The 22,452-nt window shown below is 36.3% G+C and overlaps 1 protein-coding gene and 1 long non-coding RNA gene across 2 annotated transcripts; both read left to right on the forward strand.

The window, feature by feature from the left end:
• The first annotated feature begins 3,986 nt into the window (after positions 1 to 3,986).
• LOC121967458 lies at positions 3,987 to 7,157 on the forward strand. Its single transcript, XM_042517712.1, has 2 exons — positions 3,987 to 4,840; positions 6,862 to 7,157. Exons 1-2 carry the CDS (start codon positions 4,632 to 4,634, stop codon positions 6,950 to 6,952), a joined length of 300 nt encoding a protein of 99 aa, XP_042373646.1. The 5' UTR covers positions 3,987 to 4,631; the 3' UTR covers positions 6,953 to 7,157.
• A 6,221-nt stretch (positions 7,158 to 13,378) lies between these two features.
• Positions 13,379 to 14,588, forward strand: LOC121967459. Its single transcript, XR_006107770.1, has 4 exons — positions 13,379 to 13,750; positions 13,834 to 13,943; positions 14,048 to 14,103; positions 14,523 to 14,588. It is a non-coding gene; the product is annotated as an uncharacterized LOC121967459 (long non-coding RNA).
• The last annotated feature ends 7,864 nt before the right edge of the window (positions 14,589 to 22,452 follow it).

Genomic DNA, 22,452 nt, shown 5'->3' on the forward strand with positions numbered 1-22,452 from the left:
AAATTCATGTTTTGAAAGCTGAATTGGAACACTATCAACTTGCATAGTTTGTGATCCTAAGTTTTAACAAATTTCTATTCTTTCTACATTATATAGAGAAATGGTTGTGACCAAAAAAGTTGAGAGTTATATTATGATTTAAAGATTGATTCGTCGGCAGAGAAAGCCTTTTCAGTCATGAAATTTCTCAAAAAGGCGCATCACAATAAGATGGATGATGATTTACTTTCCAATTGCATGATTCTCTACATAGAATGATAATTGTCTGAGAAAATAGACATGGATTCAGTAATAGATGAGTTTTATACTCTAAAATCTTGTCGAGCACAACTTAAGTAGATATTTGAACTATTTTGTATGAAATTTGAACTATATAAAAGGATATTGATATATCTTTGTTAAATGTTCATTATACATGTATGTATTGTTAATTTTGTAATTTAGCCCAAGGTAGTTAAAGATCCTGGCTACGTCATTGCTCGTACCAAGCATGTAGAGGTTGATTTTTATTTTGTTCGTGAGCATATGACAACTCGACAACTTTCAATTTCTTACATCTCTACTGAACATTAAATTACTGATATATTTACCAAACCATTATCCAGACAACGTTTCACTAAGTTAACACTCAAACTCAATGTTAAAGCACTCCCTTTGAGTTTGTCAGGGTAATGACAATAATGGAAAATAATCTCGAATTGATTTTAATCAATTGAAATTTATTATATTTGACATCACAATCAAGATCGACATCACAATTAAGATTTACATGAATTAAATAGCAAAAATAATACTTCCAAATCTATTATATTTATTACTATGCTTATAATTGCATGTCATATTTAATTTTTCTATTATTGTTTAGATAATTTATATAAATAAGCCTAGTTATTGACTTTAGTAAATAATAGACCACAAAATTATTTTATATTTTATTTTTTCCTCTATCTATTAGTTTCAACATCTTCTATAATTATACATGCACTGTGTGGCACTGTTTTGAAAAAAAAAAATATCTCCACGTAGTGCTGTTTTGAAAAAACATCATGCTGAAAAAAGGCACCAACGTGACACCATTTTTTTTAAAGCATCACCACGTTGAAAAAAAGTAGCACCAACGTGGTGCTATTTTGAAAAAATGGCACTAATGTTGTGCTGTTTTTTTTAAACAGTGTCATGTAGTGCTATTTTTAAAAAAAATAATACCAACGTGACATTATTTTTATGAAAACAACGCCACATTGGTACTATTTTTTTCAACATGATGTTTTTTTTAAATAACACTACCTGGTAGTATTTTTTTTTTCAAAATTGCACCACGTTGCAGATGCAGAATTGTAGGAAAGAGATTATATGCAAAATTGTAAAAGAGAGAGCGATGTGTAAGGTCGCGCCACGTCTACTGTTGCCCACGATCGCCAATATAAGAGTGTGCACGTTATCATTCTTTTGGTCACGTCAGATTGCACACGTCAGACGTTGCCTCTATATATATATATATATATATATATATATATATATATATATATATAATTTAATCCGTTATTCAGATCAGTAGTCCCTATATATCGTTTTCCATTTGGTCGGATATTAGATCATTTATTATATTTGGAGGAAATTATCATCCCTATTCCATAGGGTCGGGCTAAGATTAGTCGATTCGACAAGTTAGATATACGGTGCCAACTAAAAAAAGTATTATTTGAAAATAACTTTTAATTAAAATTGTATCACCTTTAAAGTTTAAGATATTTTAAAAATTAAATGAATAAAAAAACAAAAGAATATTTTTTTAATCTTCATTTTTATTTTTTTTAATCAAAACCATGCCTCAGCTCATCAGCTTTCTTGGTAAAATGATACACCGTCTTCAATTACATTATCCGCATTAGGTTTTTTTTCTATAAATTTATAATCGATCCACTAGTTTGTAATTAATTATGAAATCGTAATTAGCAGTTATAACTTTATAATTATTATCATATAACAATTATACTTTTATAATTATTATAATGTAAATATTATTGAATAAAATAAATTTATATTATAGTAATTTAGATTTATTTGGTTCCGATCGATTAAAAATATAATACATGTAAGGACAACAATGCCATTTGGATCGTTGGGTCCGACACTTTTTTCATAAAAAGATAATAATAGAAAAACGGCGCTCATGTGGATTCAGAAAAAAAATAAAAAACTAAAAACAAAGATTTTTGCCCAAATTAAATCACGGATGGGGAGGTATTTTAATAAATTTTAAAAGAGTAATATCCTTTTTGGTAATACAGATGAAAAGAAATTTAGGGTGAGTTTGATTTACGTATATTTTATTTTTATTTTTTAAAAAATACATATTTTTTTGAAAATAGAAAATAATTTTTAATCATTCTTTATTTTTTTTAAAAAAAAAATACTATCTATTTTAAAAAAAAACAGACATAAAAAATATAAATCAAATATTATTTTTCAGAAACACTTATTTTAAAAAAATAAAAATAAAAACTATGCAAACTCCTTAAAATCTTTCCATTTTTTTCTAAAATATAAATTTTATTATCCAAAATTATAAAAACACCCTACCAAAAGGAATCTTAAAAAGGAATCTTAAAGACTAGTCACATGCTCTATACGATGAATGGATAACATTTCTAACATAATACTTGAGCATAAATTTTTATAAACTGATGATCTATGTTTTATTGTACCATACGTCTAATGTTTATGTACTTTTATATTTATCTTTCTCTATAAATATAGAATCGACACTAAAAGAATCGTTAATATAACATATCTACATATATATTTTTAAGACTAAACACATTAATATAAGGCTAGATCCCTTGGTCCATAGAAAAGTGAACCATGGGATGGATCACTTATAATTGTGGCTGGATCGTGATTGTGATTCGATCGTAATTGATTGTGATCTCTCCCTTAGGTTTACTGTCCCCCTAAGTTATAGTTAGGTCGAGGCAGATAGACAAAGGTCATCGGAGGCTGCTCCCGCTCGACACCAGGCTGCCTAGCCACTTGGCCACTACTAGCAGCCTCCAGCCACTTGTCCAAATATAAATTATAACATAAAGGAATAATAAATCTAGAAAGGATCACAATTAATTATAGTTAAATCATAGCTATAATTTAACTATAATATCATTTTTCATGGACGAGAGGATTTGTCCTATATTGAAGATTAAGAGAATCCATATTAGTTATTTTATCAAAAAAATTTATTTTAAATTTTGAATAGGATAGCTAAAAAATCTTTGCATCAGCTACCATATCCATTCTCTAAATTTAGATTTGATAAATAATGATTTTCTAAATTTAGAAAATGAAACTTTTATCTTACAAATAAAATAATATTTTTTTAATCTCTATCCTTCCATTGATTTTTTCAATTTCTCCTATAAAATATCGAACAAATAATAACTTAATAATAAGGTTATTTGATGAAATAATCTTATTGGAATTTTTTAAAATTTTTAGGTATTTTCTGGGAATTTTTCGAAACTCGTATGACGTATTTAGAGAGGATATATGTATAAATTTGAAAAAAAAACCGTTTGAAATATCTAAAGACGGGAGTTATTGAGAAGCTACTACTCCTCTTTTCTCTGAGCACATATTTCTTTGACCATTTTTTTATGGTATAGGGGATGTGCCACTCACATTTGCAGTCGGATTACGGTCGCGATCCAGTCGCAAATGGTTGTGATCCCTTCCTGGGTTCACGGTCCCCACCAAATTATAGTTTTTGTTCGGAGCGGGCGGCCGGCCGCCCGAAGGTCTCCGGTGATGGATAAATGGCCAGGTTACTGGACGCGGAGCGAGGGTGTACTAGCGGCCTTCGCCCATCCGCTCCGAACAAAAAATATAATCTGATGAGGACGATAAACTTAGGAAGAGATCATAACATTTGTAACCGAATCACGACGAGTGACACATCTCTGATGGGGATGATGAACTTAAGAAGAAATCGTAACATTTGCGACCGGATCACGAAGAGTGGCACATCCCTGTATCACAAAAAGTGATCCAGATCCTGCCTCCTTTTCTCCTCCCGACTGATCGCGCGCGCCGACCCCTCCTCACCGTGCCCTAGCCGATTCTTCTCCCCGACACCTAAGCCGCTTCTCCTCCTCTCCTCCGCGCTGCCGCCGAACCCTTCTCCTTCGTCGAGCTCGCGCCGCCACCCTCTCCTCTCCCGACCCCTTCGCCTTCTTCCCCTTGCGACGCCGCTATCTGTTCCCGAACCTTTCCTCTTCCCCAAATCGACGCCGATCCTCTTCCTCCGTCGTCTTCGCCGTCGCCGAGTGCAGCCGTCGCCGGAAGGAAGGATCAGCACCAGCGTCGCCGACAGCCGACCTCCCTTTCCTTCCTGAGCCGCGCACCGCTGACCTCTTCCTCTCCTCCCCGACGCACTCTCTCTGCCCTAGCGCCGGCAGCCGAACCCCCTTCCACCTCCGACCACTACAAGGGCCAGCCAACTAGTGTCCAGCGCTTGCATCTCTGCCCTAGATCGCCGCCCAGCGCCCGAGGTATATCTCGTGCCCTAGCCCTAGTCCTTCTTCAGTTGAGATCTCTTCGCCAGCGCTGAGATCAGGAGGTGGTTTTGCTGCGGGAGTATGAGCTTAAAGGGCGTGCTGATGGCCGCGGCGCTGCAAGGGGTGACGGAGGCACGGGCGAGGATCTTCGGCCATGTCCTGAACCCGTTAGGGAAGCGGTCGCCCCACAAGATCCTTCGCAAAAAGCTCATTGGAGAAAAAATTGCATCGTGGTACCCAGATGACATCAAGAACGAAGACCCCTCTGTTCTTGCCCGCGAGGAGAAAGAGTATGTACCATCTTGTTTATCTCCTTTTCAATTTGCACTCTCATACCTGCTGACTGAATGCATATTCGAGAAAATGCCTGCTTCTATTCTCTGAATTTTTACTTGTGTGCCAGAAAATATCTTCAGGATTATGTGGATGGTTAATAGAAATGTTTTAGTGCTCATATTGCAGTAACATGTCTGGAATTGCTTTCTCTACTGAAACTGTTTTATTTTGAGTCGTCGTGGTGATATTTACTTTCTTGTTCTCTCGTGTGTGTAGATCTTGTTAACCTAGAGAAACAAATTAAAATTGGTAGAACTCTATACATAGTCTTCTTTAAAAAAACACTGATATGAAACTGACATGATTATTACAAATCGACACATACTAGAAATTGAATCATATAATTAGTTTATGAACTGATTTTGATAAAGTTTAACCAAATTTTTATATGCAAATTTGTTTTTTTGGTTAAATTTTAGCTAACTCATCTATTCAAATCATCTAATTTTGATGCAAATGACTACATGGTGATGACTTGCTAAGATAAAGTACCATGCGTAAAGAACTTGGCATGTGCTGAAAGTTACCTGTTCTGCTCGTATTCTTTCATTTTTCTGTTATTTGAATATCTAAGGATTGTTATCCAAGGAGATTGTTAATTTACTAGTCCCGAATATTCTGCAGTCTGCAATTGATCCTCCCCTAACCCATGACAGTTTATGTTGTCTCTTTGTTGGATTTTTGCAGCTGACCTACTCATCCACTTCACCTAGGAAACAATCGACTATCCTAGCATGCAAAATAGGCATCAATTAAACTCTCTAATTATTCTCTTCTCTCAACTGATTCCTACACCAATAGTTTATAATCAAATATTTAGTGGTAGCATAGCACTTCCAAACTTTTCCTGCTTAGCGTAAATATTATTAAATGTACATTTTTGCAGCTGCCAACATAAGTATCAATTTCCGTGGCAACAAGGTTTAGGTTAGTGGTCCAAGTTTACACTTACCAGTTTGTTGTTTGGTTGTTTTTTCCCTTAATAACTTTTATCACAGATACCTGTAAGTCCCTAAAATGGTGGAAGTATAAATGATAAACTCTGGATGAACCAATTTTAGACTTGATGATTTGGCCTAGATTTTACCTTGGGATTTGTGATTTTTTTTACTAAACTACTGTGATATTGGATCCTTCAGTAAATTCATCTACAAGCAAGGTACACTTTGTAGCTGTGCCAAGTGAGGCATTTGTCAAATTTGTTTACACTTTATCTTTGAAACAAGTGCAACTTTATCATTTGTGTCTCCATTTCTTTTCCTCTGTTTTTTCTGTACCTTTTTTGCTACATGGTTGATTTGATCCATATTCAACAGTTCATTAGCATTTTGGGGATTAATGTGGTTATCAATAGACAAAAAAAGACATGTATGAGATTTGAAATGCCTCTAGCTAGAAACAGCTATTTTGATTAGAAAGAAAAGTGCATATGTTTCCTGAAGTTAGCTCAAAAAGGTTTCAATTTCCTGATCATGGAAAATTTCACCTGGAAGAAGCCTCTGCAAATGGAGTTCTTGATCATTTCCCTTGTATAAGCCTACTTGCATTAGATATAGTTTCAAGCAAACTAAGCATGTCCAATGAAACAAGAAATTCCAACTAACTGATATTTACTCAGATTTGCTATTGACCTCATTGCTTTGCTAATAAATTTTTTTTGGGAGTTGTCATTTATGTATAGATGTTTTCAACTAAGACCATATGTTATCTTCAGGGTTAACCTTAACCAGTTCATGTACTAGGCATAACCATGAAAACATATGGACCCTGCAATATTTTGTCATTTTTTTTGTAACTTAATTGAGTTTATTCTTTATAGCTTGATTGAGCAAGTTTCTCTCCCGTATCTTCATGTGGTTGTTCAAAGCCATTACTAGCTTAGAATGTGGGGTAAACGGTCTACATTTTTATAAATATGTCTATGGTTATTTCTCTAGTTTCATTGCCACTCTTTACCATCTCTTTCCTGCATCAGGCGATTGGCTAAGTTGGAGATGTTGAAGCGGCGCGGCAAGGGTCCTCCACCGAAGGGTCAAGGAAAACGTGCTACCAAGCGCAAGAAATAAATGATCTTTCCAAGAAGTTTGTCATCCTTACAGTTCTCTGATTCCAAATGAGTAGTACTGGATGTGCTTGGTTCACATTAGGAGCTAGATTATTGTTCACTTTGACTTGTGCATGCTTTATTCATCTACCTGTGCTGTGAAACTTGAAACTCAGTTGTTGGTGATAGATCATTTCCCTCAATTACAGTGTAATTCATTTTGTTCACTTGCATTGATTTTATGGTGCATTTCTCTGAATCCATAATAGTTGTTTGTTGTGGTTCAATCCACGTTTACAAAAAGCATCCTAGAGAACCTCTCTTCCCCCATATTCATTTTTCCCTCTCCTCTCTTCATTGCATCTTACGGCTTATCTCCACTCCTGTGGAGAGCTTTCACATGCTCACCAAGACCACTAAATTTTACTCTTTACTTCGGGTCTAGTAATAAATCATTCGTTTCCCACCACACTAAGCCAACACAATGGTTATAGTGGCACTTTCATGTCGTTCTATTGTTTTTTCATATATATATATATATATATAGTTGTATCAGACAGCCAAGGTCACAGATACACTTACCAGAATCCAATTCGGACTATCAAACTCGCACTTAGCATCAAATTCAGCATCACCGTCAAGCGATTACACAGACCCAACACCAACTCGAAACAATGATATTAATTTGACAAGCAGCTGATAATGTTAACTAAGAGCTATCAAGTAACATTGAGAACAGCCTCTTGTTAAAGTTGAACAACAAACTTTCTAAATTCTGCATCATGTCTAAAGTCTTCATAGGAAAGGCACAATCAACCAACCTCCACACATGTTACAATACTAATATGCTGGTCTAATACAAAAGAGGGAGCAGACCTTGGTGCTTCATTATTCGAGTTGTTCAGAGGACAAATAGCAACTGGGTCAGACCCTCCACCGATATAATGGGGTTTAGAATGTCATGCGGCTGGCGAGCTGACTTTCAGATATCCTTCTGTCTATGGCTTCATCAATGGAGTTCACCCGAGTGTAACATGAAACAAACAAAAGATAAATTAGAGTGGGAGTGAAGTAGCAAAAAGAGTATTGTTATTCTTTAAGTTGAATAATCTAACTGATCTGAGGTAGTGAACTTGCATCTGAATGAAAGCTGACCTGTACCATTCTGGTTGCCGATGTGATCAAAAACAGATAACAAGAAATGCTACAAATTGAGAAAAGCCTGCTGGCATATATTCTTGATTTGCTCAACTTAGCCCCACGGGGTTATCTCGGCCGGTAAAGGCGTGGAAGTTTGCCACTGAGAACATGGGTTCGAGTCCGCAGGGCAACGGGGATTTATTCCTTATCCCTGTGCAAAAAAGTCTCGGCCCACTGCGTACTTGCCACCGAGCTACCGTGATTTACCTCCCTCGTGATGACCCTGAGCAGGGTGCGGCGAGGACCCTGAGGGCGAGGATTTCGCCTTTTTTGCCACATTGATTTGCTCAACTTAAGTCCCCCACTCATTAAGCAAGAGGGATAATAAATAAAACCAAAAAACTAGATCAGAACACGGTACATACACATTTTCCGATAGACCTGGTGCTAGGTAGGCAACCCTCGCTCATTTGCAGCAAAAGCTTGTCAGTTTTATAAAACTTACTAAAAGTAGAAATTATGTAAAATCCAATTGAAAAAACTTTTAAAACACCAGGAGAACTAGAATGTTGAGGATTGGAAAATAGAAGAATATCATTCTTAGTAATCGAGTTCACTTGAAACTAAAGCTTCATAGAAAACTCACAAGAGCGATAAATTCCTCTTAAAAATTTACAAATTTTTCAGAAAAGCATTCTTACTGCATATTAAAGTAGAAGTGGAATTAAGATGGGATGAGTATATTGAAATATAGGGCAATTAACTTTAATGATTATTTTTTCTGGTTTAGTTTCCTACCTTCTGGATCTGCACCCAAATTACAAATCCATTTGACGTCCGTCAAAATGAAAAACAGGAGGCAATAAAAACTTACCTGGCTAGTTTCATCATGCACCTGATACTTTGTCAGAGACATTCTTCTCTCATCCTGCACAATAGTCCAACATTAAGAAACCATATATAAAACAAGAAATATAGGGCAATTAACTATTGCTTCAGAAACTTGCCATTGACATTGCCTCATCATCCCAAACCAAGTAGACCTCATTTGCGGTGGCATGGGAGGCAGGGGGCTTGTTGGATATCACAGGTGGAGGTCCAATTGAAGGGTTCTCAGTGTTTGGACCAGAAGCTTACATATGGGAGTTTGCATACAAGTTACCATCTGAAGAGGAAAAAACAGTAATACATTAACTCACTCAACTGGACATTTTTGGTTGATATTTTTTGTAAAGAAACTTGGAACATAAGCTTCATTTACATTGAGCTAAGCTTCCCAAGAGAATAAGTTGCAAAGTGAAACATTTTTCCATTTTATAATTTTTTAATCAATCAGAGAGTTTCATAAACAACATCTAACTTAGATGGCTTTCCAGCATATTTAAACTTTACTTGATGGAACTTCCACTTTGGCTGTTTTTGCTGCTGCCTCTTTATCTGCACCAACATTTTAAAAGTAAAATAATGATTTTATGACCATAAACATGCACACAAAAATGGAAATAAATAACATGAATTTTTTTACTAGAATAAACCCAAAATATTCAAGTTAAACAATACCACACTGTCAAATTGTCATTTTACTTTATATCAGCACATCTCTTAATACTACCCTCAAGCTGGAAAATAGATCATAGAAATTATATATTTCCAACTTGTTACTTGAACAACCAAAATGGAGACTTAGATGTGACCTTAATGAAATAAAATGTTAACACTTGTTACTGTGATTAATGGAGCACACAACCAGTGATTCCTTTGCCTTTATATCAGGGCATGGATTAGAGAGAGAATTAAAGAGAAAATTGATGAAATGAAACTAAGATAAGAAATATGGAACAGATCTCCTGTATAAGCTTCTCTATGAAGCAATGCATATACTTATAGTCGCATGTAATAGACTTAAAGGAAAGCACTCAGGGATGTTAAAGGAATATTAGATAACACAACTTAGTTGGCAAACTAAGAACAAAACATTGTATATTCAAATCTTCCTCGAAAATGAATAGAACAACATGACCCTTTGCTAATGAAAGCTAAACTGAAAACATGAAATTTTCTTTATTCAGATTTGCACTGACTCATAGGAGATGTGTTTTCACATGCAAACAAAACAAAGCAATATATATATATATATATATGATATGCAGGAAAGAGAATGAAAATAATGTATATTGGGAGCAACTTAAGGGTCACTCTAATACCCTGTTAAGCTTGGGAAAGAGAATATTCAAAATATGTTCTAAAGGATTATGTATATGTATACAAAGGACTCATGATGAAAGCCTAATCATAAAAATACCTTAGTGAAACTAACCCTATTAACCTTATACTCAACACACTCAAAAGTTAAACATAACTTATTATTAAAATATGCAACCGAGTTCAGGCCCAAGTCAATCAAGTTGCAAATTTCCATAATTCTTTTTAGGGTGAACTGAGTATTGGATAATTTCCCCCGTTTTTGGTAAATGATTTTATGATATTTTGTCTTTATACACGATCTTTGTCATTTTAGATTATATTACATTAAAATTGGGAAGAATTGGATTTCTCAAACTTTTTACATTTAAAAAAAAATACTAATGATATCTATTGCAATTTGTAATTGATTTTTTTATTTAATTAGATACGGTGGAACATTTTAGTCTCATGGCTAGCAAAGTACAAGTTTAAACAAGGAGCACACATAGTCCGAAGTAGGAACTTGAGACAAGTCAAAAATCCATCCATCCACATTTAATTATAGGGCACAAACTCTTCTTACTTTGAGCAGTTTTTTTATTTGTGTAGTTCAGACCTCAAATAAATAAATTCAGAGCTTCAATCCTAATATTGACCTATATTGACCTATAATCAGTTAAAGAGATTAGAAAAAAAAACACCAGACAAACAACTTTTGATCTACTCTTCTGTTCAGGTTCAACAAAATAAACAATCTACAAAATGGTATACTAGTTAAAGGATCTCCAAGGATGAGGATATACGGTAAGCAATGTAAATCTTAGGCAATACTATCCTAAAAAATTTATCTTAAAAAATTAGCAAAAAGATAACTAGTTTTCCATAGAATTCATGCAAGTGGAATAGAGAAATGAAGATAAACTAGAAGTTAACAAAATTTCAACCATTAGACTAAAATACTGATTGCACAGGATTCTTTGTTAGAATCCTGATAAATAAACTCCCCATTTGATAAAGAAACTACAGTTAACAGCATCAAGTTAACCATATTTTCTGAAATGGTTCTGTCAACTAACAAATCTGAACTCCCACAATTTGGATAACATCTGTGCAATGATGAAATCTTAAAGAAACAAGTTCAGGATGCAATAATGCAAGCAAATGAGTGTTGGTGCGGGAAGCATCCGACGATCCAACCTAAGTTTTGATAATGGAAAAGGGTTCAAAGTTAAGGTTATTTGTTGTCTAATGTGTTTAAATGAGATTGCAGGAAAGTCCTAAGTGTAGTTAGACAAAAGTCCTAGCTGCGGTTAGACAGGTGGAAAACCCTAGGGGGTGGTAACCCTAGGTCCTAGGGGGAGGTAACCCTAGGTGGAAAGTCTTGGTGGGTCGAGGGCTTCGGGCAAAAGTCCTAGAATCGGGGACTCTAGGTGGAAAGTCCTGGTGTCGCGAATCAAATGAAAGACTGGACGGGTCGTGGAGCGGAAAGTCCTGGAGCCTCGAGCGTTGAGCAAAAGTCCAGTCAATCTGGAGGATCGGTCTAACAACAAGTAAACTCTCCTGAGTGGAGTAGGTGAGGGTGCGTTCCCCGGTGAGGGAACAACAAGCATTGGTTCGACCTAGGGTTTTCGGACGGGATATTCGAAGTCAGAACCGGACAATTTTTATCATGTCTATATTGTGCTAACTTTATTTTGTAGGGTATGATTAGTTTATTGGACTAACATATTTTGCAGAAAGTGAATTGGACACTTTTGCCTCTGATAAACAGTACTCGACGCACCCTCCATGGAGGTTGGAGGAGCCTCGGGTGCACTGCTTGAAGACTCCGCGTAGCAGAGCAAAGGGCACCCTCTATTAGGGATGTAAATGAGCCGAATCGAGCCGAACAGTATTAGGCTCGAGCTCGGCTCGTTTAAGTTATATTTAGGCTCGAGCTTGGCTCGAGCTCGAATCGAACTTTTATCACAGGGCTCGATCTCGGCTCGTTTTGGAATTATCAAACTCGCGAACAGTTCAAGCTCGGCTCGTTATTAACTCAATTATCAAAGTTAACGAGCCCAACTCATTAAGCGAGCTCGGGCTCATTTTTGGACTCGTTTTTTGGCTCATTTTAAAGCTCATTTTAAGGCTCGTTTTAGAGCTCATTTTTTTTGCTCATTTTTTTGGGTCGGTTTAAGGCTCATTTTTTGGCTCGCGAGCCTATAAACGAACATGTTCGCAAGCTCACGAGCCGAATATCCTTAAGCTTCAGCTCGGTTCGATAAAACTGTCGAGCTCAAAATCAAGCTCGAGCTCGGCTCGATAAGATAAACGAACGAACTCGAACGAGCTTTTTATCGAATCGAGCTCCGAATAGCTCGCGAACCGTTTGGTTCATTTACATCCCTACCCTCCATGATTGTTGGAGGCGCCCTGGACGCTGGGTGGAGGGCACCCTCCATGGAACTTGGAGGCGCCCTCAGGCGGATAAGCAGCAACCAGTTCGGAGCTCATGCACGCTGCAGATTCGGCGAGGTTGAGGGTGCCCCTCCATGAAATTGGAAGCGCCCTCCAAGGGCTACTTAAGCCTAGTTCGAGCAGCAGCCAGGACAGAACTCGAAATTGCGATCCTTCTTCTGCGTGCTGCTCAAAGATTAATTCGACTAAGCCGTATCTCGACCCCGACGACTAGAAGCTTTAAGTTTACTGTTCCAAGTTGTCAGTATCATTTTCTTTAGCACTTTAATATTGTAAATCAGAATTATAATTTTTTGAGTTTATAGTGATTGCCTAAAGTAAACGCTTAACGAGCGTGGGCCTTGGAGTAGGAGTCGCCTCATGCTCTGAACCAAGTAAACCCTTGGTGTTCGTGTGTTTATGTAAGATATGCGAATTTTAAAAAAAATAAATAAATATTAAAAAATTGTTGTTGCTGAAGAAATAATCATGTGGGAAATTTTAAGAATTTTTAGATTTTTTTTTGGATTTAAATGTAGCTCGTATGAGCCGATTAAGGGGATGGACATATAGAACGGGAGGAAGCCTGTTTAAATAGATATGCATTATTAGTTTTGATTTAGGAGTTATCTAGGATTTAATTTCTTTAACACTAAGTGGATTATATAATCAAGCTTCACCCCCACCCAAACCTAATACCCGACCCGAACTCTCTTCTTCCTCTTTCTCATGCGCGCGGATGACTCGACATCAACAGAGAGTGTTCTCCACCTGCGATCTCGGCATCACCGCGTCACCTGAAAAACATTGCCGTATCTCGATGATTCTGACGTTGTCCAGCCCATCTCTGGTGAAGCAATAGCCTCCTCGGTCGTTTCTTACTCACTATCGGCGGCGGTTCAGCAGCTAGGGCACCACGAGATTTTGGACTCGCGTTGTTCCCAGCCGATCGACTCCCGACGTTCCTCCTCGATCTGTTGCTGGAGAGTGATCTGTATCTCCACATCATCTGGATTGGATCAAAGCGAGCGTTATCATTTGGGGGTGACCAGCCTAGGTAAGTTGTGTCTGGAATCTTGTTGATTCAAAGATCTTGTGTAATTGGTTTCCCTTTGTGATGCTCTCTCTGATCTGGACTAGGAGGAGGCGTTGGATCAGCATACTGGTGGATTTTCCTCTGTGTCGATCACTGCCCTCTTCCTTTCCTACGGCCGTTGAGGTTTCGGTTGAAGAAATGGGGTTCGATTGAGGTAAGTATTGTCCTGTTGGTTAGGGTTTTAGCAATTTATAGCTTTACAGGTCAGTTCTGGACTGATTCTTGGAAGAATTGGTGTGTGTGTGTATTCTTTTGTAGTTTCTGGGCAGAGGCTGGTAGGGTTGTGAACTTGTGATTCGTTGCTATACCTCAAGGTAAGCGATTTTCTAGTGAGATATCACTGTTATTCCCATTAGTAGGTTACTAAATTAGGTTTTCTAATGGGTGTGGAGTTTTGTTCTTGCTTAGATCAATTAGAAGTAAATGGTTGTATTTTTAAATCCTCATTGATACTATATTACCATGTTAATAAATCATATTAGGTGTTAGATTGGACACTATGGGTATGGATGAGAATTTAAAGGTGAATCATATTTGAGCCTAATCTAATTGATTATGGAAAGTTAGGGTTATTCTATTTTTAAGCAATCATGAAAAGAAAATGGCTTTAATTTATTTAATAAAAGGGGGCATTAATTAGGATTAGTTAATGCGTTAAAGATAGCTATTTCTTTTGATACACGATTTGTACATCGTAGTATATGTATATACTTTGATATATTATATGACACAGGACCTTGATCGGAGATGAGCCGCGTGACGTGGGTGGTTCTGTTGATACGAGTTATATCAAGGCGGGTATTTCTTTCTTGTTTTCTATTTAGTTCTTTGAACTTAAAGCATGGCTATATTTGGATGTTAGGTTGCATTACCTTAAATCTGTATAATTGTTACTTTCCTGCTTGTCACTTCTATTTGACCTTTAATGTAATCTAGTTTAATTTGATATAGTCTCGACTCTTGTTATCTAAACTCTATAGCATATACATATATAGAGTTTGTATCATAGGGATATCCGGTTTATTCGGTTAGCATGCTGATTATGTATATCGATGTTGGGTATACATATGATTAGTATGTGTTGTTGGAGTCACATAATTGATTGACCATTTGCATTGTGGGGTATTCATATACGTTTGTGGTGGTTATTGGGGATGTTTCTAGTGGTTGCATGAGTGATGATAGTGTCTATATTGTGATTATTCACATCATGTTCATCATTCATTGCATACTGATGACTATTATCTCCCTTGTGGTTGAGAGAGTCGTCAGTCGTTTATAGCTACCCATTCGGCCATTCTTGGAGAGTGGTAGCTAGGAGTGGAGCTAGTCCTGTCGCGCTTACTCGGCCGCTCAGTGTTTATACTTTGTCAGCCTCGACCACTCTGGAGTAGTGGGTCTTAAGGGTACATTAGTCAGAGGGCTAGAGATGTGAGTGGTCAGGGACCCTTAGCTATGTAGTTAGATAACTACTTAGCGAACCATCCGCCTCAGCCGCCTATAGCAGTGCATGTACTGGAGGCTAGTACGGTTTGTCACGGACCCAAGTCTTTCGGCCATACAGGGGTTGTGGTGTCTAGAGAGGTGGCGGGGTGACCATGGAGCATGCATACGCATATTGCATATGATGCGCGGTGTATCTGTGGAGATATATTTGCATACATGCCTAGTAGATATTAATTGCATGTGATTGTGAGGTGTTGCACTTGCTTGAGCTATGATTGCTGCATTTGGTTGTCATATTTCATACATATCATTTATTTTACATATATATGCAGCCTTATATATATATATATATATATATATATATATATATATATATATATATATATATATATATATATATATTGCACAGGTGTCACGAGTAGATCTGTTGTTGACTCGGTGAGTTTAGTGATCATTGTATCATGATATTGATTTTGTTTGGGTATGTGCATTGATTATGTCAGGTATGATCATATACAGTTGTTTTATCAGTTATGGTTAGGAGTGTTTTATATTGATAGCATGATCTTATTCTTTATTTCTGTATGGAGACTGTATACTTTGATTTCTATATCATTATATAAACCATGCTTTAATCTGTCTATTACCCGTTGAGTTACCTATCTCACTATCCCGTTTATACCATTTTGATTTCAGGTAGCAAGTAGATGATATGGAGTTGCCTGGAGTATGTTGTCGACCGGTCCCACTTCCCACATCATATCTGAAGACTTTTATCGATTTTATTTCTGCTTACTTGTATTTTAGTATTCAGCGGTTTTAGTATTGTATGAATTTGTCTATATTTGGAGTTTGATACACGACGTTTTGCTATTGTGATCTTGTGATTGTGTAAGCCTAATTGGCTAGCAAACTTTAGTTGTGGACTGTGGATTTTTCCTCTTCGTTTTTCCGCTGTGTTTTTGATACAGCCGTATGGGCTGAATATTAACTGCGTGGTTGTTTTCATTTTTGTCTAACCGGGTAGGTTGAGAATATTAACTATGTGGTTGTTTCCATTTTTATTCCAGTCATGTAGGCTGATGGTTATATGGATGTATTATGTGCTTCAGATTGTCACTGGTACATGGGAGATGTTATCAAAATTTTATCTGTAGGGACTCCTTCGGGGCATGACAATTTATTTGGTATCAGAGCAAGATTTATGAGTTTTACAAGGTTTTACAAGGTTTACGAGATTTACGAGGTTTATACTTGGGATTCATATTTTGTTTCCTCGATGTGGCTTTTCGAATTTTGGGACCAGACAATGACAGGATATCTCTAAGCTATAAAATGTAAGTTACTTTACTGTTATATTATACTTCTGTAGTCTTACCTTGTTGTTGGTATCAGGAATGAAGCGTGGAGAGACAACCCCTAGTTACCGACGTGGTTCGGGACCACCACGAAAATAACCTATCGAGTTAGCGAGATCTGAGCTAGTTGAGCAGGAGGTGGATTCTTTCAAGGATCCTATAGAGGTTGAGATAGATAGTCGTGGATAGACCCACCAGGTTCCCATGAGAGATCAGGGCATTCAGTCTTAGGAGATTCCTCCTACAGTACCATTTGCAGTCCCTGCTCCCGCCGCTATTACTTGGGTGAGGGATAGAGCTTGTATCCCGCTATTGGCTCGATCGGTAAAGGACCGATTTACTTTGTTCCATAGAGTTCCCGACCCTAGTGTTGCTCGTTCTTGGTTGGGAAATATAGAGGACACTTTCAAGTACATGTTTTGCATCGAGGAAGAAAAAGTCGAATTAGTTGCATACCACTTACGAGACCAAGCTGTTACTTGGTGGAAGATGCAGAAGTCACTTTTTGGAGATCAAATTGTCACCTGGACACTATTCAGAGAAGCATTTGAGAGACAGTATTTTCCAGCTCTATTTCGTTTGACCTATCGGCAGGAGTTCTTAAATCTTAAGCAGGGTGATCGATCAGTGATGGAGTACGACGCAAAATTTAACCGATTAGCTAAGTATTGTCCTCATCTTGTGGCTCAAGACAGCGATCGGTTAGATCAGTTCACCCAAGGCCTTATAGCTTTTATCCATCTTAGGATGTTAGGTTTTACTCCTAGCACCTACCGAGAGGCAATAGATAGAGCTTTAGTGATTGAGATGACACAACAGCAAGTTTCCTGAGAGCGGGAAAAAGATAAACAAAAGGCTCAGGGTATAACTCCAAATCAGAAACAATAGATCCAAGGTCAAAAAGGCGGAAGAAATGACATGGATCCTAGGCTACTTCGGGGGAGTCTTATCGATCACCGAAGACAGGATGATTATCAGGTGGTTCTTCTAGGCTCCCTCAGAAAGATCCTTCTTGTGAGCTTAGATGTTATAGGTGTGGAACTGAGGGGCACGCTAGACCTAATTGTCCATTGGGCCAAGATGTATGTTATTACTGTAAGCTTCCGGGTCATGCGAGTCGTGATTGCACACTGAAGGCACAGTTGGAGGCGACCAAGAGTACTGCACATCGAAAGTCAAAGGGATCATAGAGGACACAGAGTGCTTCGCATCAACAGCGTATGCCACCTCCTCAGGCACAGGTATATCACATACAAAGTCAGGAGCACCCGACACTATCAATTACTATGCAGTATTCTACTGCTATTTCTTCGCATCAGATATATCTGATATAGCAGAACTTTACGGTGCCACCTAGGTCTTGTCCAATGATCCAGCCTCAGCAGTTTGCTACTGCTCCACTAGCACAGTTTCATACCAGTACTAGAGTACCACCATCATGCCTAGAAGTAGGGAGGGTTTATGTGGTTACACGCGAGGAGGCACAGCGGGCCGAGGGATCGGTCTTTCGGGTATGATTACTATTTATTCATTTCCTGCTGAATTATTGATAGATATTGATAGTTCTCATTCTTTCATTTCTTGGATATTTATGGGTAAGATTTGTAGATTACCGGTTCGTCGGATGCATGCATTAACGATATCTTTACCCTCGGGAGAGATACTAAATATCAGTCAGGAGATTAAAGAATGTCCATTGGATTTCGAGAGTCAGACTCTTATGGTGGACTTACAAGTTTTGGATATGTTGCAATTTGACATTATTTTGGGTATGGACTGGTTGGTCAAGTATTATGCTACTGTCGACTGCAGCGCGAGGGTGATTACATTTAGACCTCCGGGTCAATGATCTTGGGTATTTAAGGGTACCAAGGATGATGAGATTTCTGTTATCTCAGCACTGCAAGCTCAGAGATTATTTAAGGGTACTAAGGATGAAGGATTTAACAGTTATAAGAGAGTTAATAATGGAGAAAATGTGCATTTCTTATTCATATTGGTTCATTGTCTTCATCACATAATAGATGTGTGAAATGTGTTCAAGATTTGATGACACCAAAGCAAAATATTGACAAAGTAATGAATTTCAATTTATAGAAGAAATTGTAAAGAATAGGTTGCGTCTAAAGGCAACAATTGAAGGTTTATTATGGTTTGCAACTCAAGGATGTCATTTTAGAGGTCATGATGAATCAGAGAGTTCCTTAAACCATGAAAATTTTATTGAATTGTTGAAATTTCAAGCACATTTAAATGATGAAATTGCAAAAGTTGTGTTATATAATGCCCCGCAAAATGTTAAATACACTTCTCCGCAAATTCAAAAGGAAATATTACATATTCTTAATAATAAAGTGAGAAGAATGATTCGAATTAATTGGGAGATGTCAACTTTTGTATTCTTGTTGATGAAGTTCAAGATGAATCTAAAAAAGAGCAAATGACTCTTATTTTAATATTTGTTAATAATTCTGATTTTTTGATAGAACGTTTCATTGAGATTTTGAGTGTTGAGGATACAACATCGGTAAACCTTAAGAAATCAATTTCTGACATCTTTGTTCAACATAATATTCAAATCCACAACATGAGGGGATAAGGGTATGACAATACTAGTAATATGTGTGGTGAATGGAATGGACTTCATGCATTATTTCTTAGAGATTGTCCATATGTCTATTATGTACATTGTTTTGCTCATCATTTACAGTTAACATTGGTTGCAGCTGCTAAGGATGTGTCTTCTATTTGGCAATTCTTTTCTTATCTGACTTCCATTGTAAACTTCGTCACCTCGTCTCCTAAACGCCTTAGTGATTTACAATATGCTCGACAAGAAGAGATTGCATATATGTTAGCTATTGGTGAGCATGAGTCTGGTACAAGGGCTAATCAAATTAGTACATTGCATAGACCTGGTGCTACTCGTTGGAGCTCTCATTATGATTTTGTTTGGAACTTGATAGGCATGTATGCAACAACTTGTAAGATCCTGGGAAATCTCAGTGAAAATGGGCCAAATGGTGCAATACGTGGGGAAGCTAGTGGTTTATGCAACATAATTATGAGATTTGAATTTGTATTTGTGTTGTTTTTTATGGAAAATATCTTGGAAACCACTGACACTCTTTGCCAAACTCTACAAAATAAATCATAAGACATTGTGAATACTTTAAAATTTGTCTTAGCCACAAAAGCAACCTTCTAAAATTTAGAGAAGATGGTTGGGATAAATATTTTAGAAAATAAAGATTTTTTTGAATGACATAATATTGAGGTGCTTGATATGAGTCGTGGTTATAAAGTTAGTCGTTATTGTTAACAATAGGATCATGTCATAGTTGAACATCATTATCACCATGCTATTTTTAATACTGTAATAGATTTTCAAGTGACAAAACTAAATTATAAATTTAGTGAGACAACAATGAACTTCTTGCTCTCTGTTTAACTTTGGATCCTACTGATTCATTTAAAAATTTTAATGTAAATGACATTTGCAAGCTTGCATCAAAATTTTATCCTGGTGATTTCACTCAACAAGAAATTCATGTTTTGAAAGCTGAATTGGAACACTATCAACTTGACATAGTTTGTGATCCTAAGTTTTAACAAATTTCTATTATTTCTACATTATATAGAGAAATGGTTGTGACCAAAAAGTTGAGAGTTATATTATGATTCAAAGATTGATTCGTCTTGTATTGACTCTTCCTGTATCAACAGCAATGGCAGAGAAAGCCTTTTTGGCCATGAAATTTCTCAAAAAGGCACGTCACAACAAGATGGATGATGATTTACTTTCCAATTGTATGATTCTCTACATAGAACGAGAAATGACAGAGAAAATAGACATGGATTCAATAATAGATGAGTTTTATACTCTAAAATCTCGTCGAGCACAACTTAAGTAGATAATTGAACTATTTTGTATGAAATTTGAACTATATAAAAGGATATTGATATATCTTTGTTAAATGTTCATTATACATGTATGTATTGTTAATTTTGTAATTTAGCCCAAGGTAGTTAAAGATCTTGGCTACGTCATTGCTCGTACCAAGCATTTAGAGGTTGATTTTTATTTTGTTCGTGAGCATGTGACAACTGGACAACTTTCAATTTCTTACATCTCTACTGAACATTAAATTGCCGATATATTTACCAAACCATTATCCAGAAAACGTTTCACTAAGTTAACACTCAAACTCAACGTTCAAGCACTCCCTTTGAGTTTGTCAGGGCAATGACAATAATGGGAAATAATCTTGAATTGATTTCAATCAATTGAGATTTATTATATTTGACATCACAATAAAGATCGACATCACAATTAAGATATATATGAATCAAATAGTAAAAATAATACTTCCAAATCTATTATATTTATTACTATGCCTATAATTGTATGTCATATTTAATTTTTCTATTATTGTTTGGATAATTTATATAAATAAGTATATTGACTTAAATAATAGATCAAAGAATTATTCTATATTTTATTTCTTTCCTCTATCTATTAGTTTCAACATCTTCTATAATTATACATGCACCGTGTGGTGCTGTTTTGAAAAAAAAAATATCTCCACATAGTGTTGTTTTGAAAAAACATCATGTTGAAAAAAAAGCACCAACGTGACACTATTTTTTTTTAAAACAACACCACGTTGAAAAAAAGTAGCACAACATGGTGCTATTTTGAAAAAAATGGCACTACATTACATGATGCTGTTTAAAGCACCATGTTGAAAAAAAACAACACTAATGTTGCGCTGTTTTTTTTTAAACAGCGCCACGTAGTGTTGTTTTAAAAAAAAAATAGCACCAATGTGGCATTATTTTTATGAAAATAACACCACATTGGTGCTATTTTTTTCAACATTGTGTTATTTTTTTTTAAACAACACTACATGGTACTATTTTTTTTTTTTCAAAATAGCACCATGTTGTACATGTAAAATGGTAGGAGAGAGCTTATATGCAAAATTGTAAAAGAGAGAGGGACATGTTAGCTCGCCACGTCTACTATCGTCCACGATCGCCAATATAAGAGTGTGTAGGTTAACATTCTTTTGGTCACGTTAAATTGCACATGTCAGACGTTGCCACACACACACACACATATATATAATTTAGTCCGGTATTCAGATCAGACATCGGTAGTCCTTCCATATTGTTTTCCATTTGGTCGGATATTGGATCATCTATCAGATTCAGAGAAAATTGTCATCCCTATTCGATGGGGTCGGGCTAAGATTAGTCGATTCGAAAAGCTGGATACACGGTGCCAACTAAAAAAAATATTATTTGAAAATAACTTTTAATTAAAATTGTATCACCTTTAAAGTTTAAGATATTTTAAAAACTAAATGAATAAAAAAACAAAAGAATATTTTTTTAATCTTCAATTTTATTTTTTTTAATCAAAACCGTGCCTCAACTCATCAACTTTCTTGGTAAAATGATACACCGTCTTCAAGTACATTATTCGCATTAGGTTTTCCCTTATGTGCTAATCACTATTCCAAAGGCTAGTAGTCGTCCGTGATTTACCTCCTCCGTGTTGGCCCTGTGACAGGTTGGCAGGGGCGTTAGGGGCAAACGTATTCGTCTTTTGCCATCATTATTCACATTAGGTTTTTTTTTCTATAAATTCATAATTGATCGACTAGTTTGTAATTAATTATGAAATCGTATTAGCAGATATAATTTTATAATTATTATCATATAACAATTATATTTTTATAATTATTATAATGTAAACATTATTGAATAAAATAAATTTATATACTAGTAATTTAGATTTATCTGGTTCCGATCGATTAAAAATTTAATACATGTAAGGACAACAATGTCATT

The sequence above is a fragment of the Zingiber officinale genome, chromosome 3B (assembly GCF_018446385.1).
Source record: "Zingiber officinale cultivar Zhangliang chromosome 3B, Zo_v1.1, whole genome shotgun sequence".
In the NCBI taxonomy this organism is placed as follows: domain Eukaryota; kingdom Viridiplantae; phylum Streptophyta; class Magnoliopsida; order Zingiberales; family Zingiberaceae; genus Zingiber; species Zingiber officinale.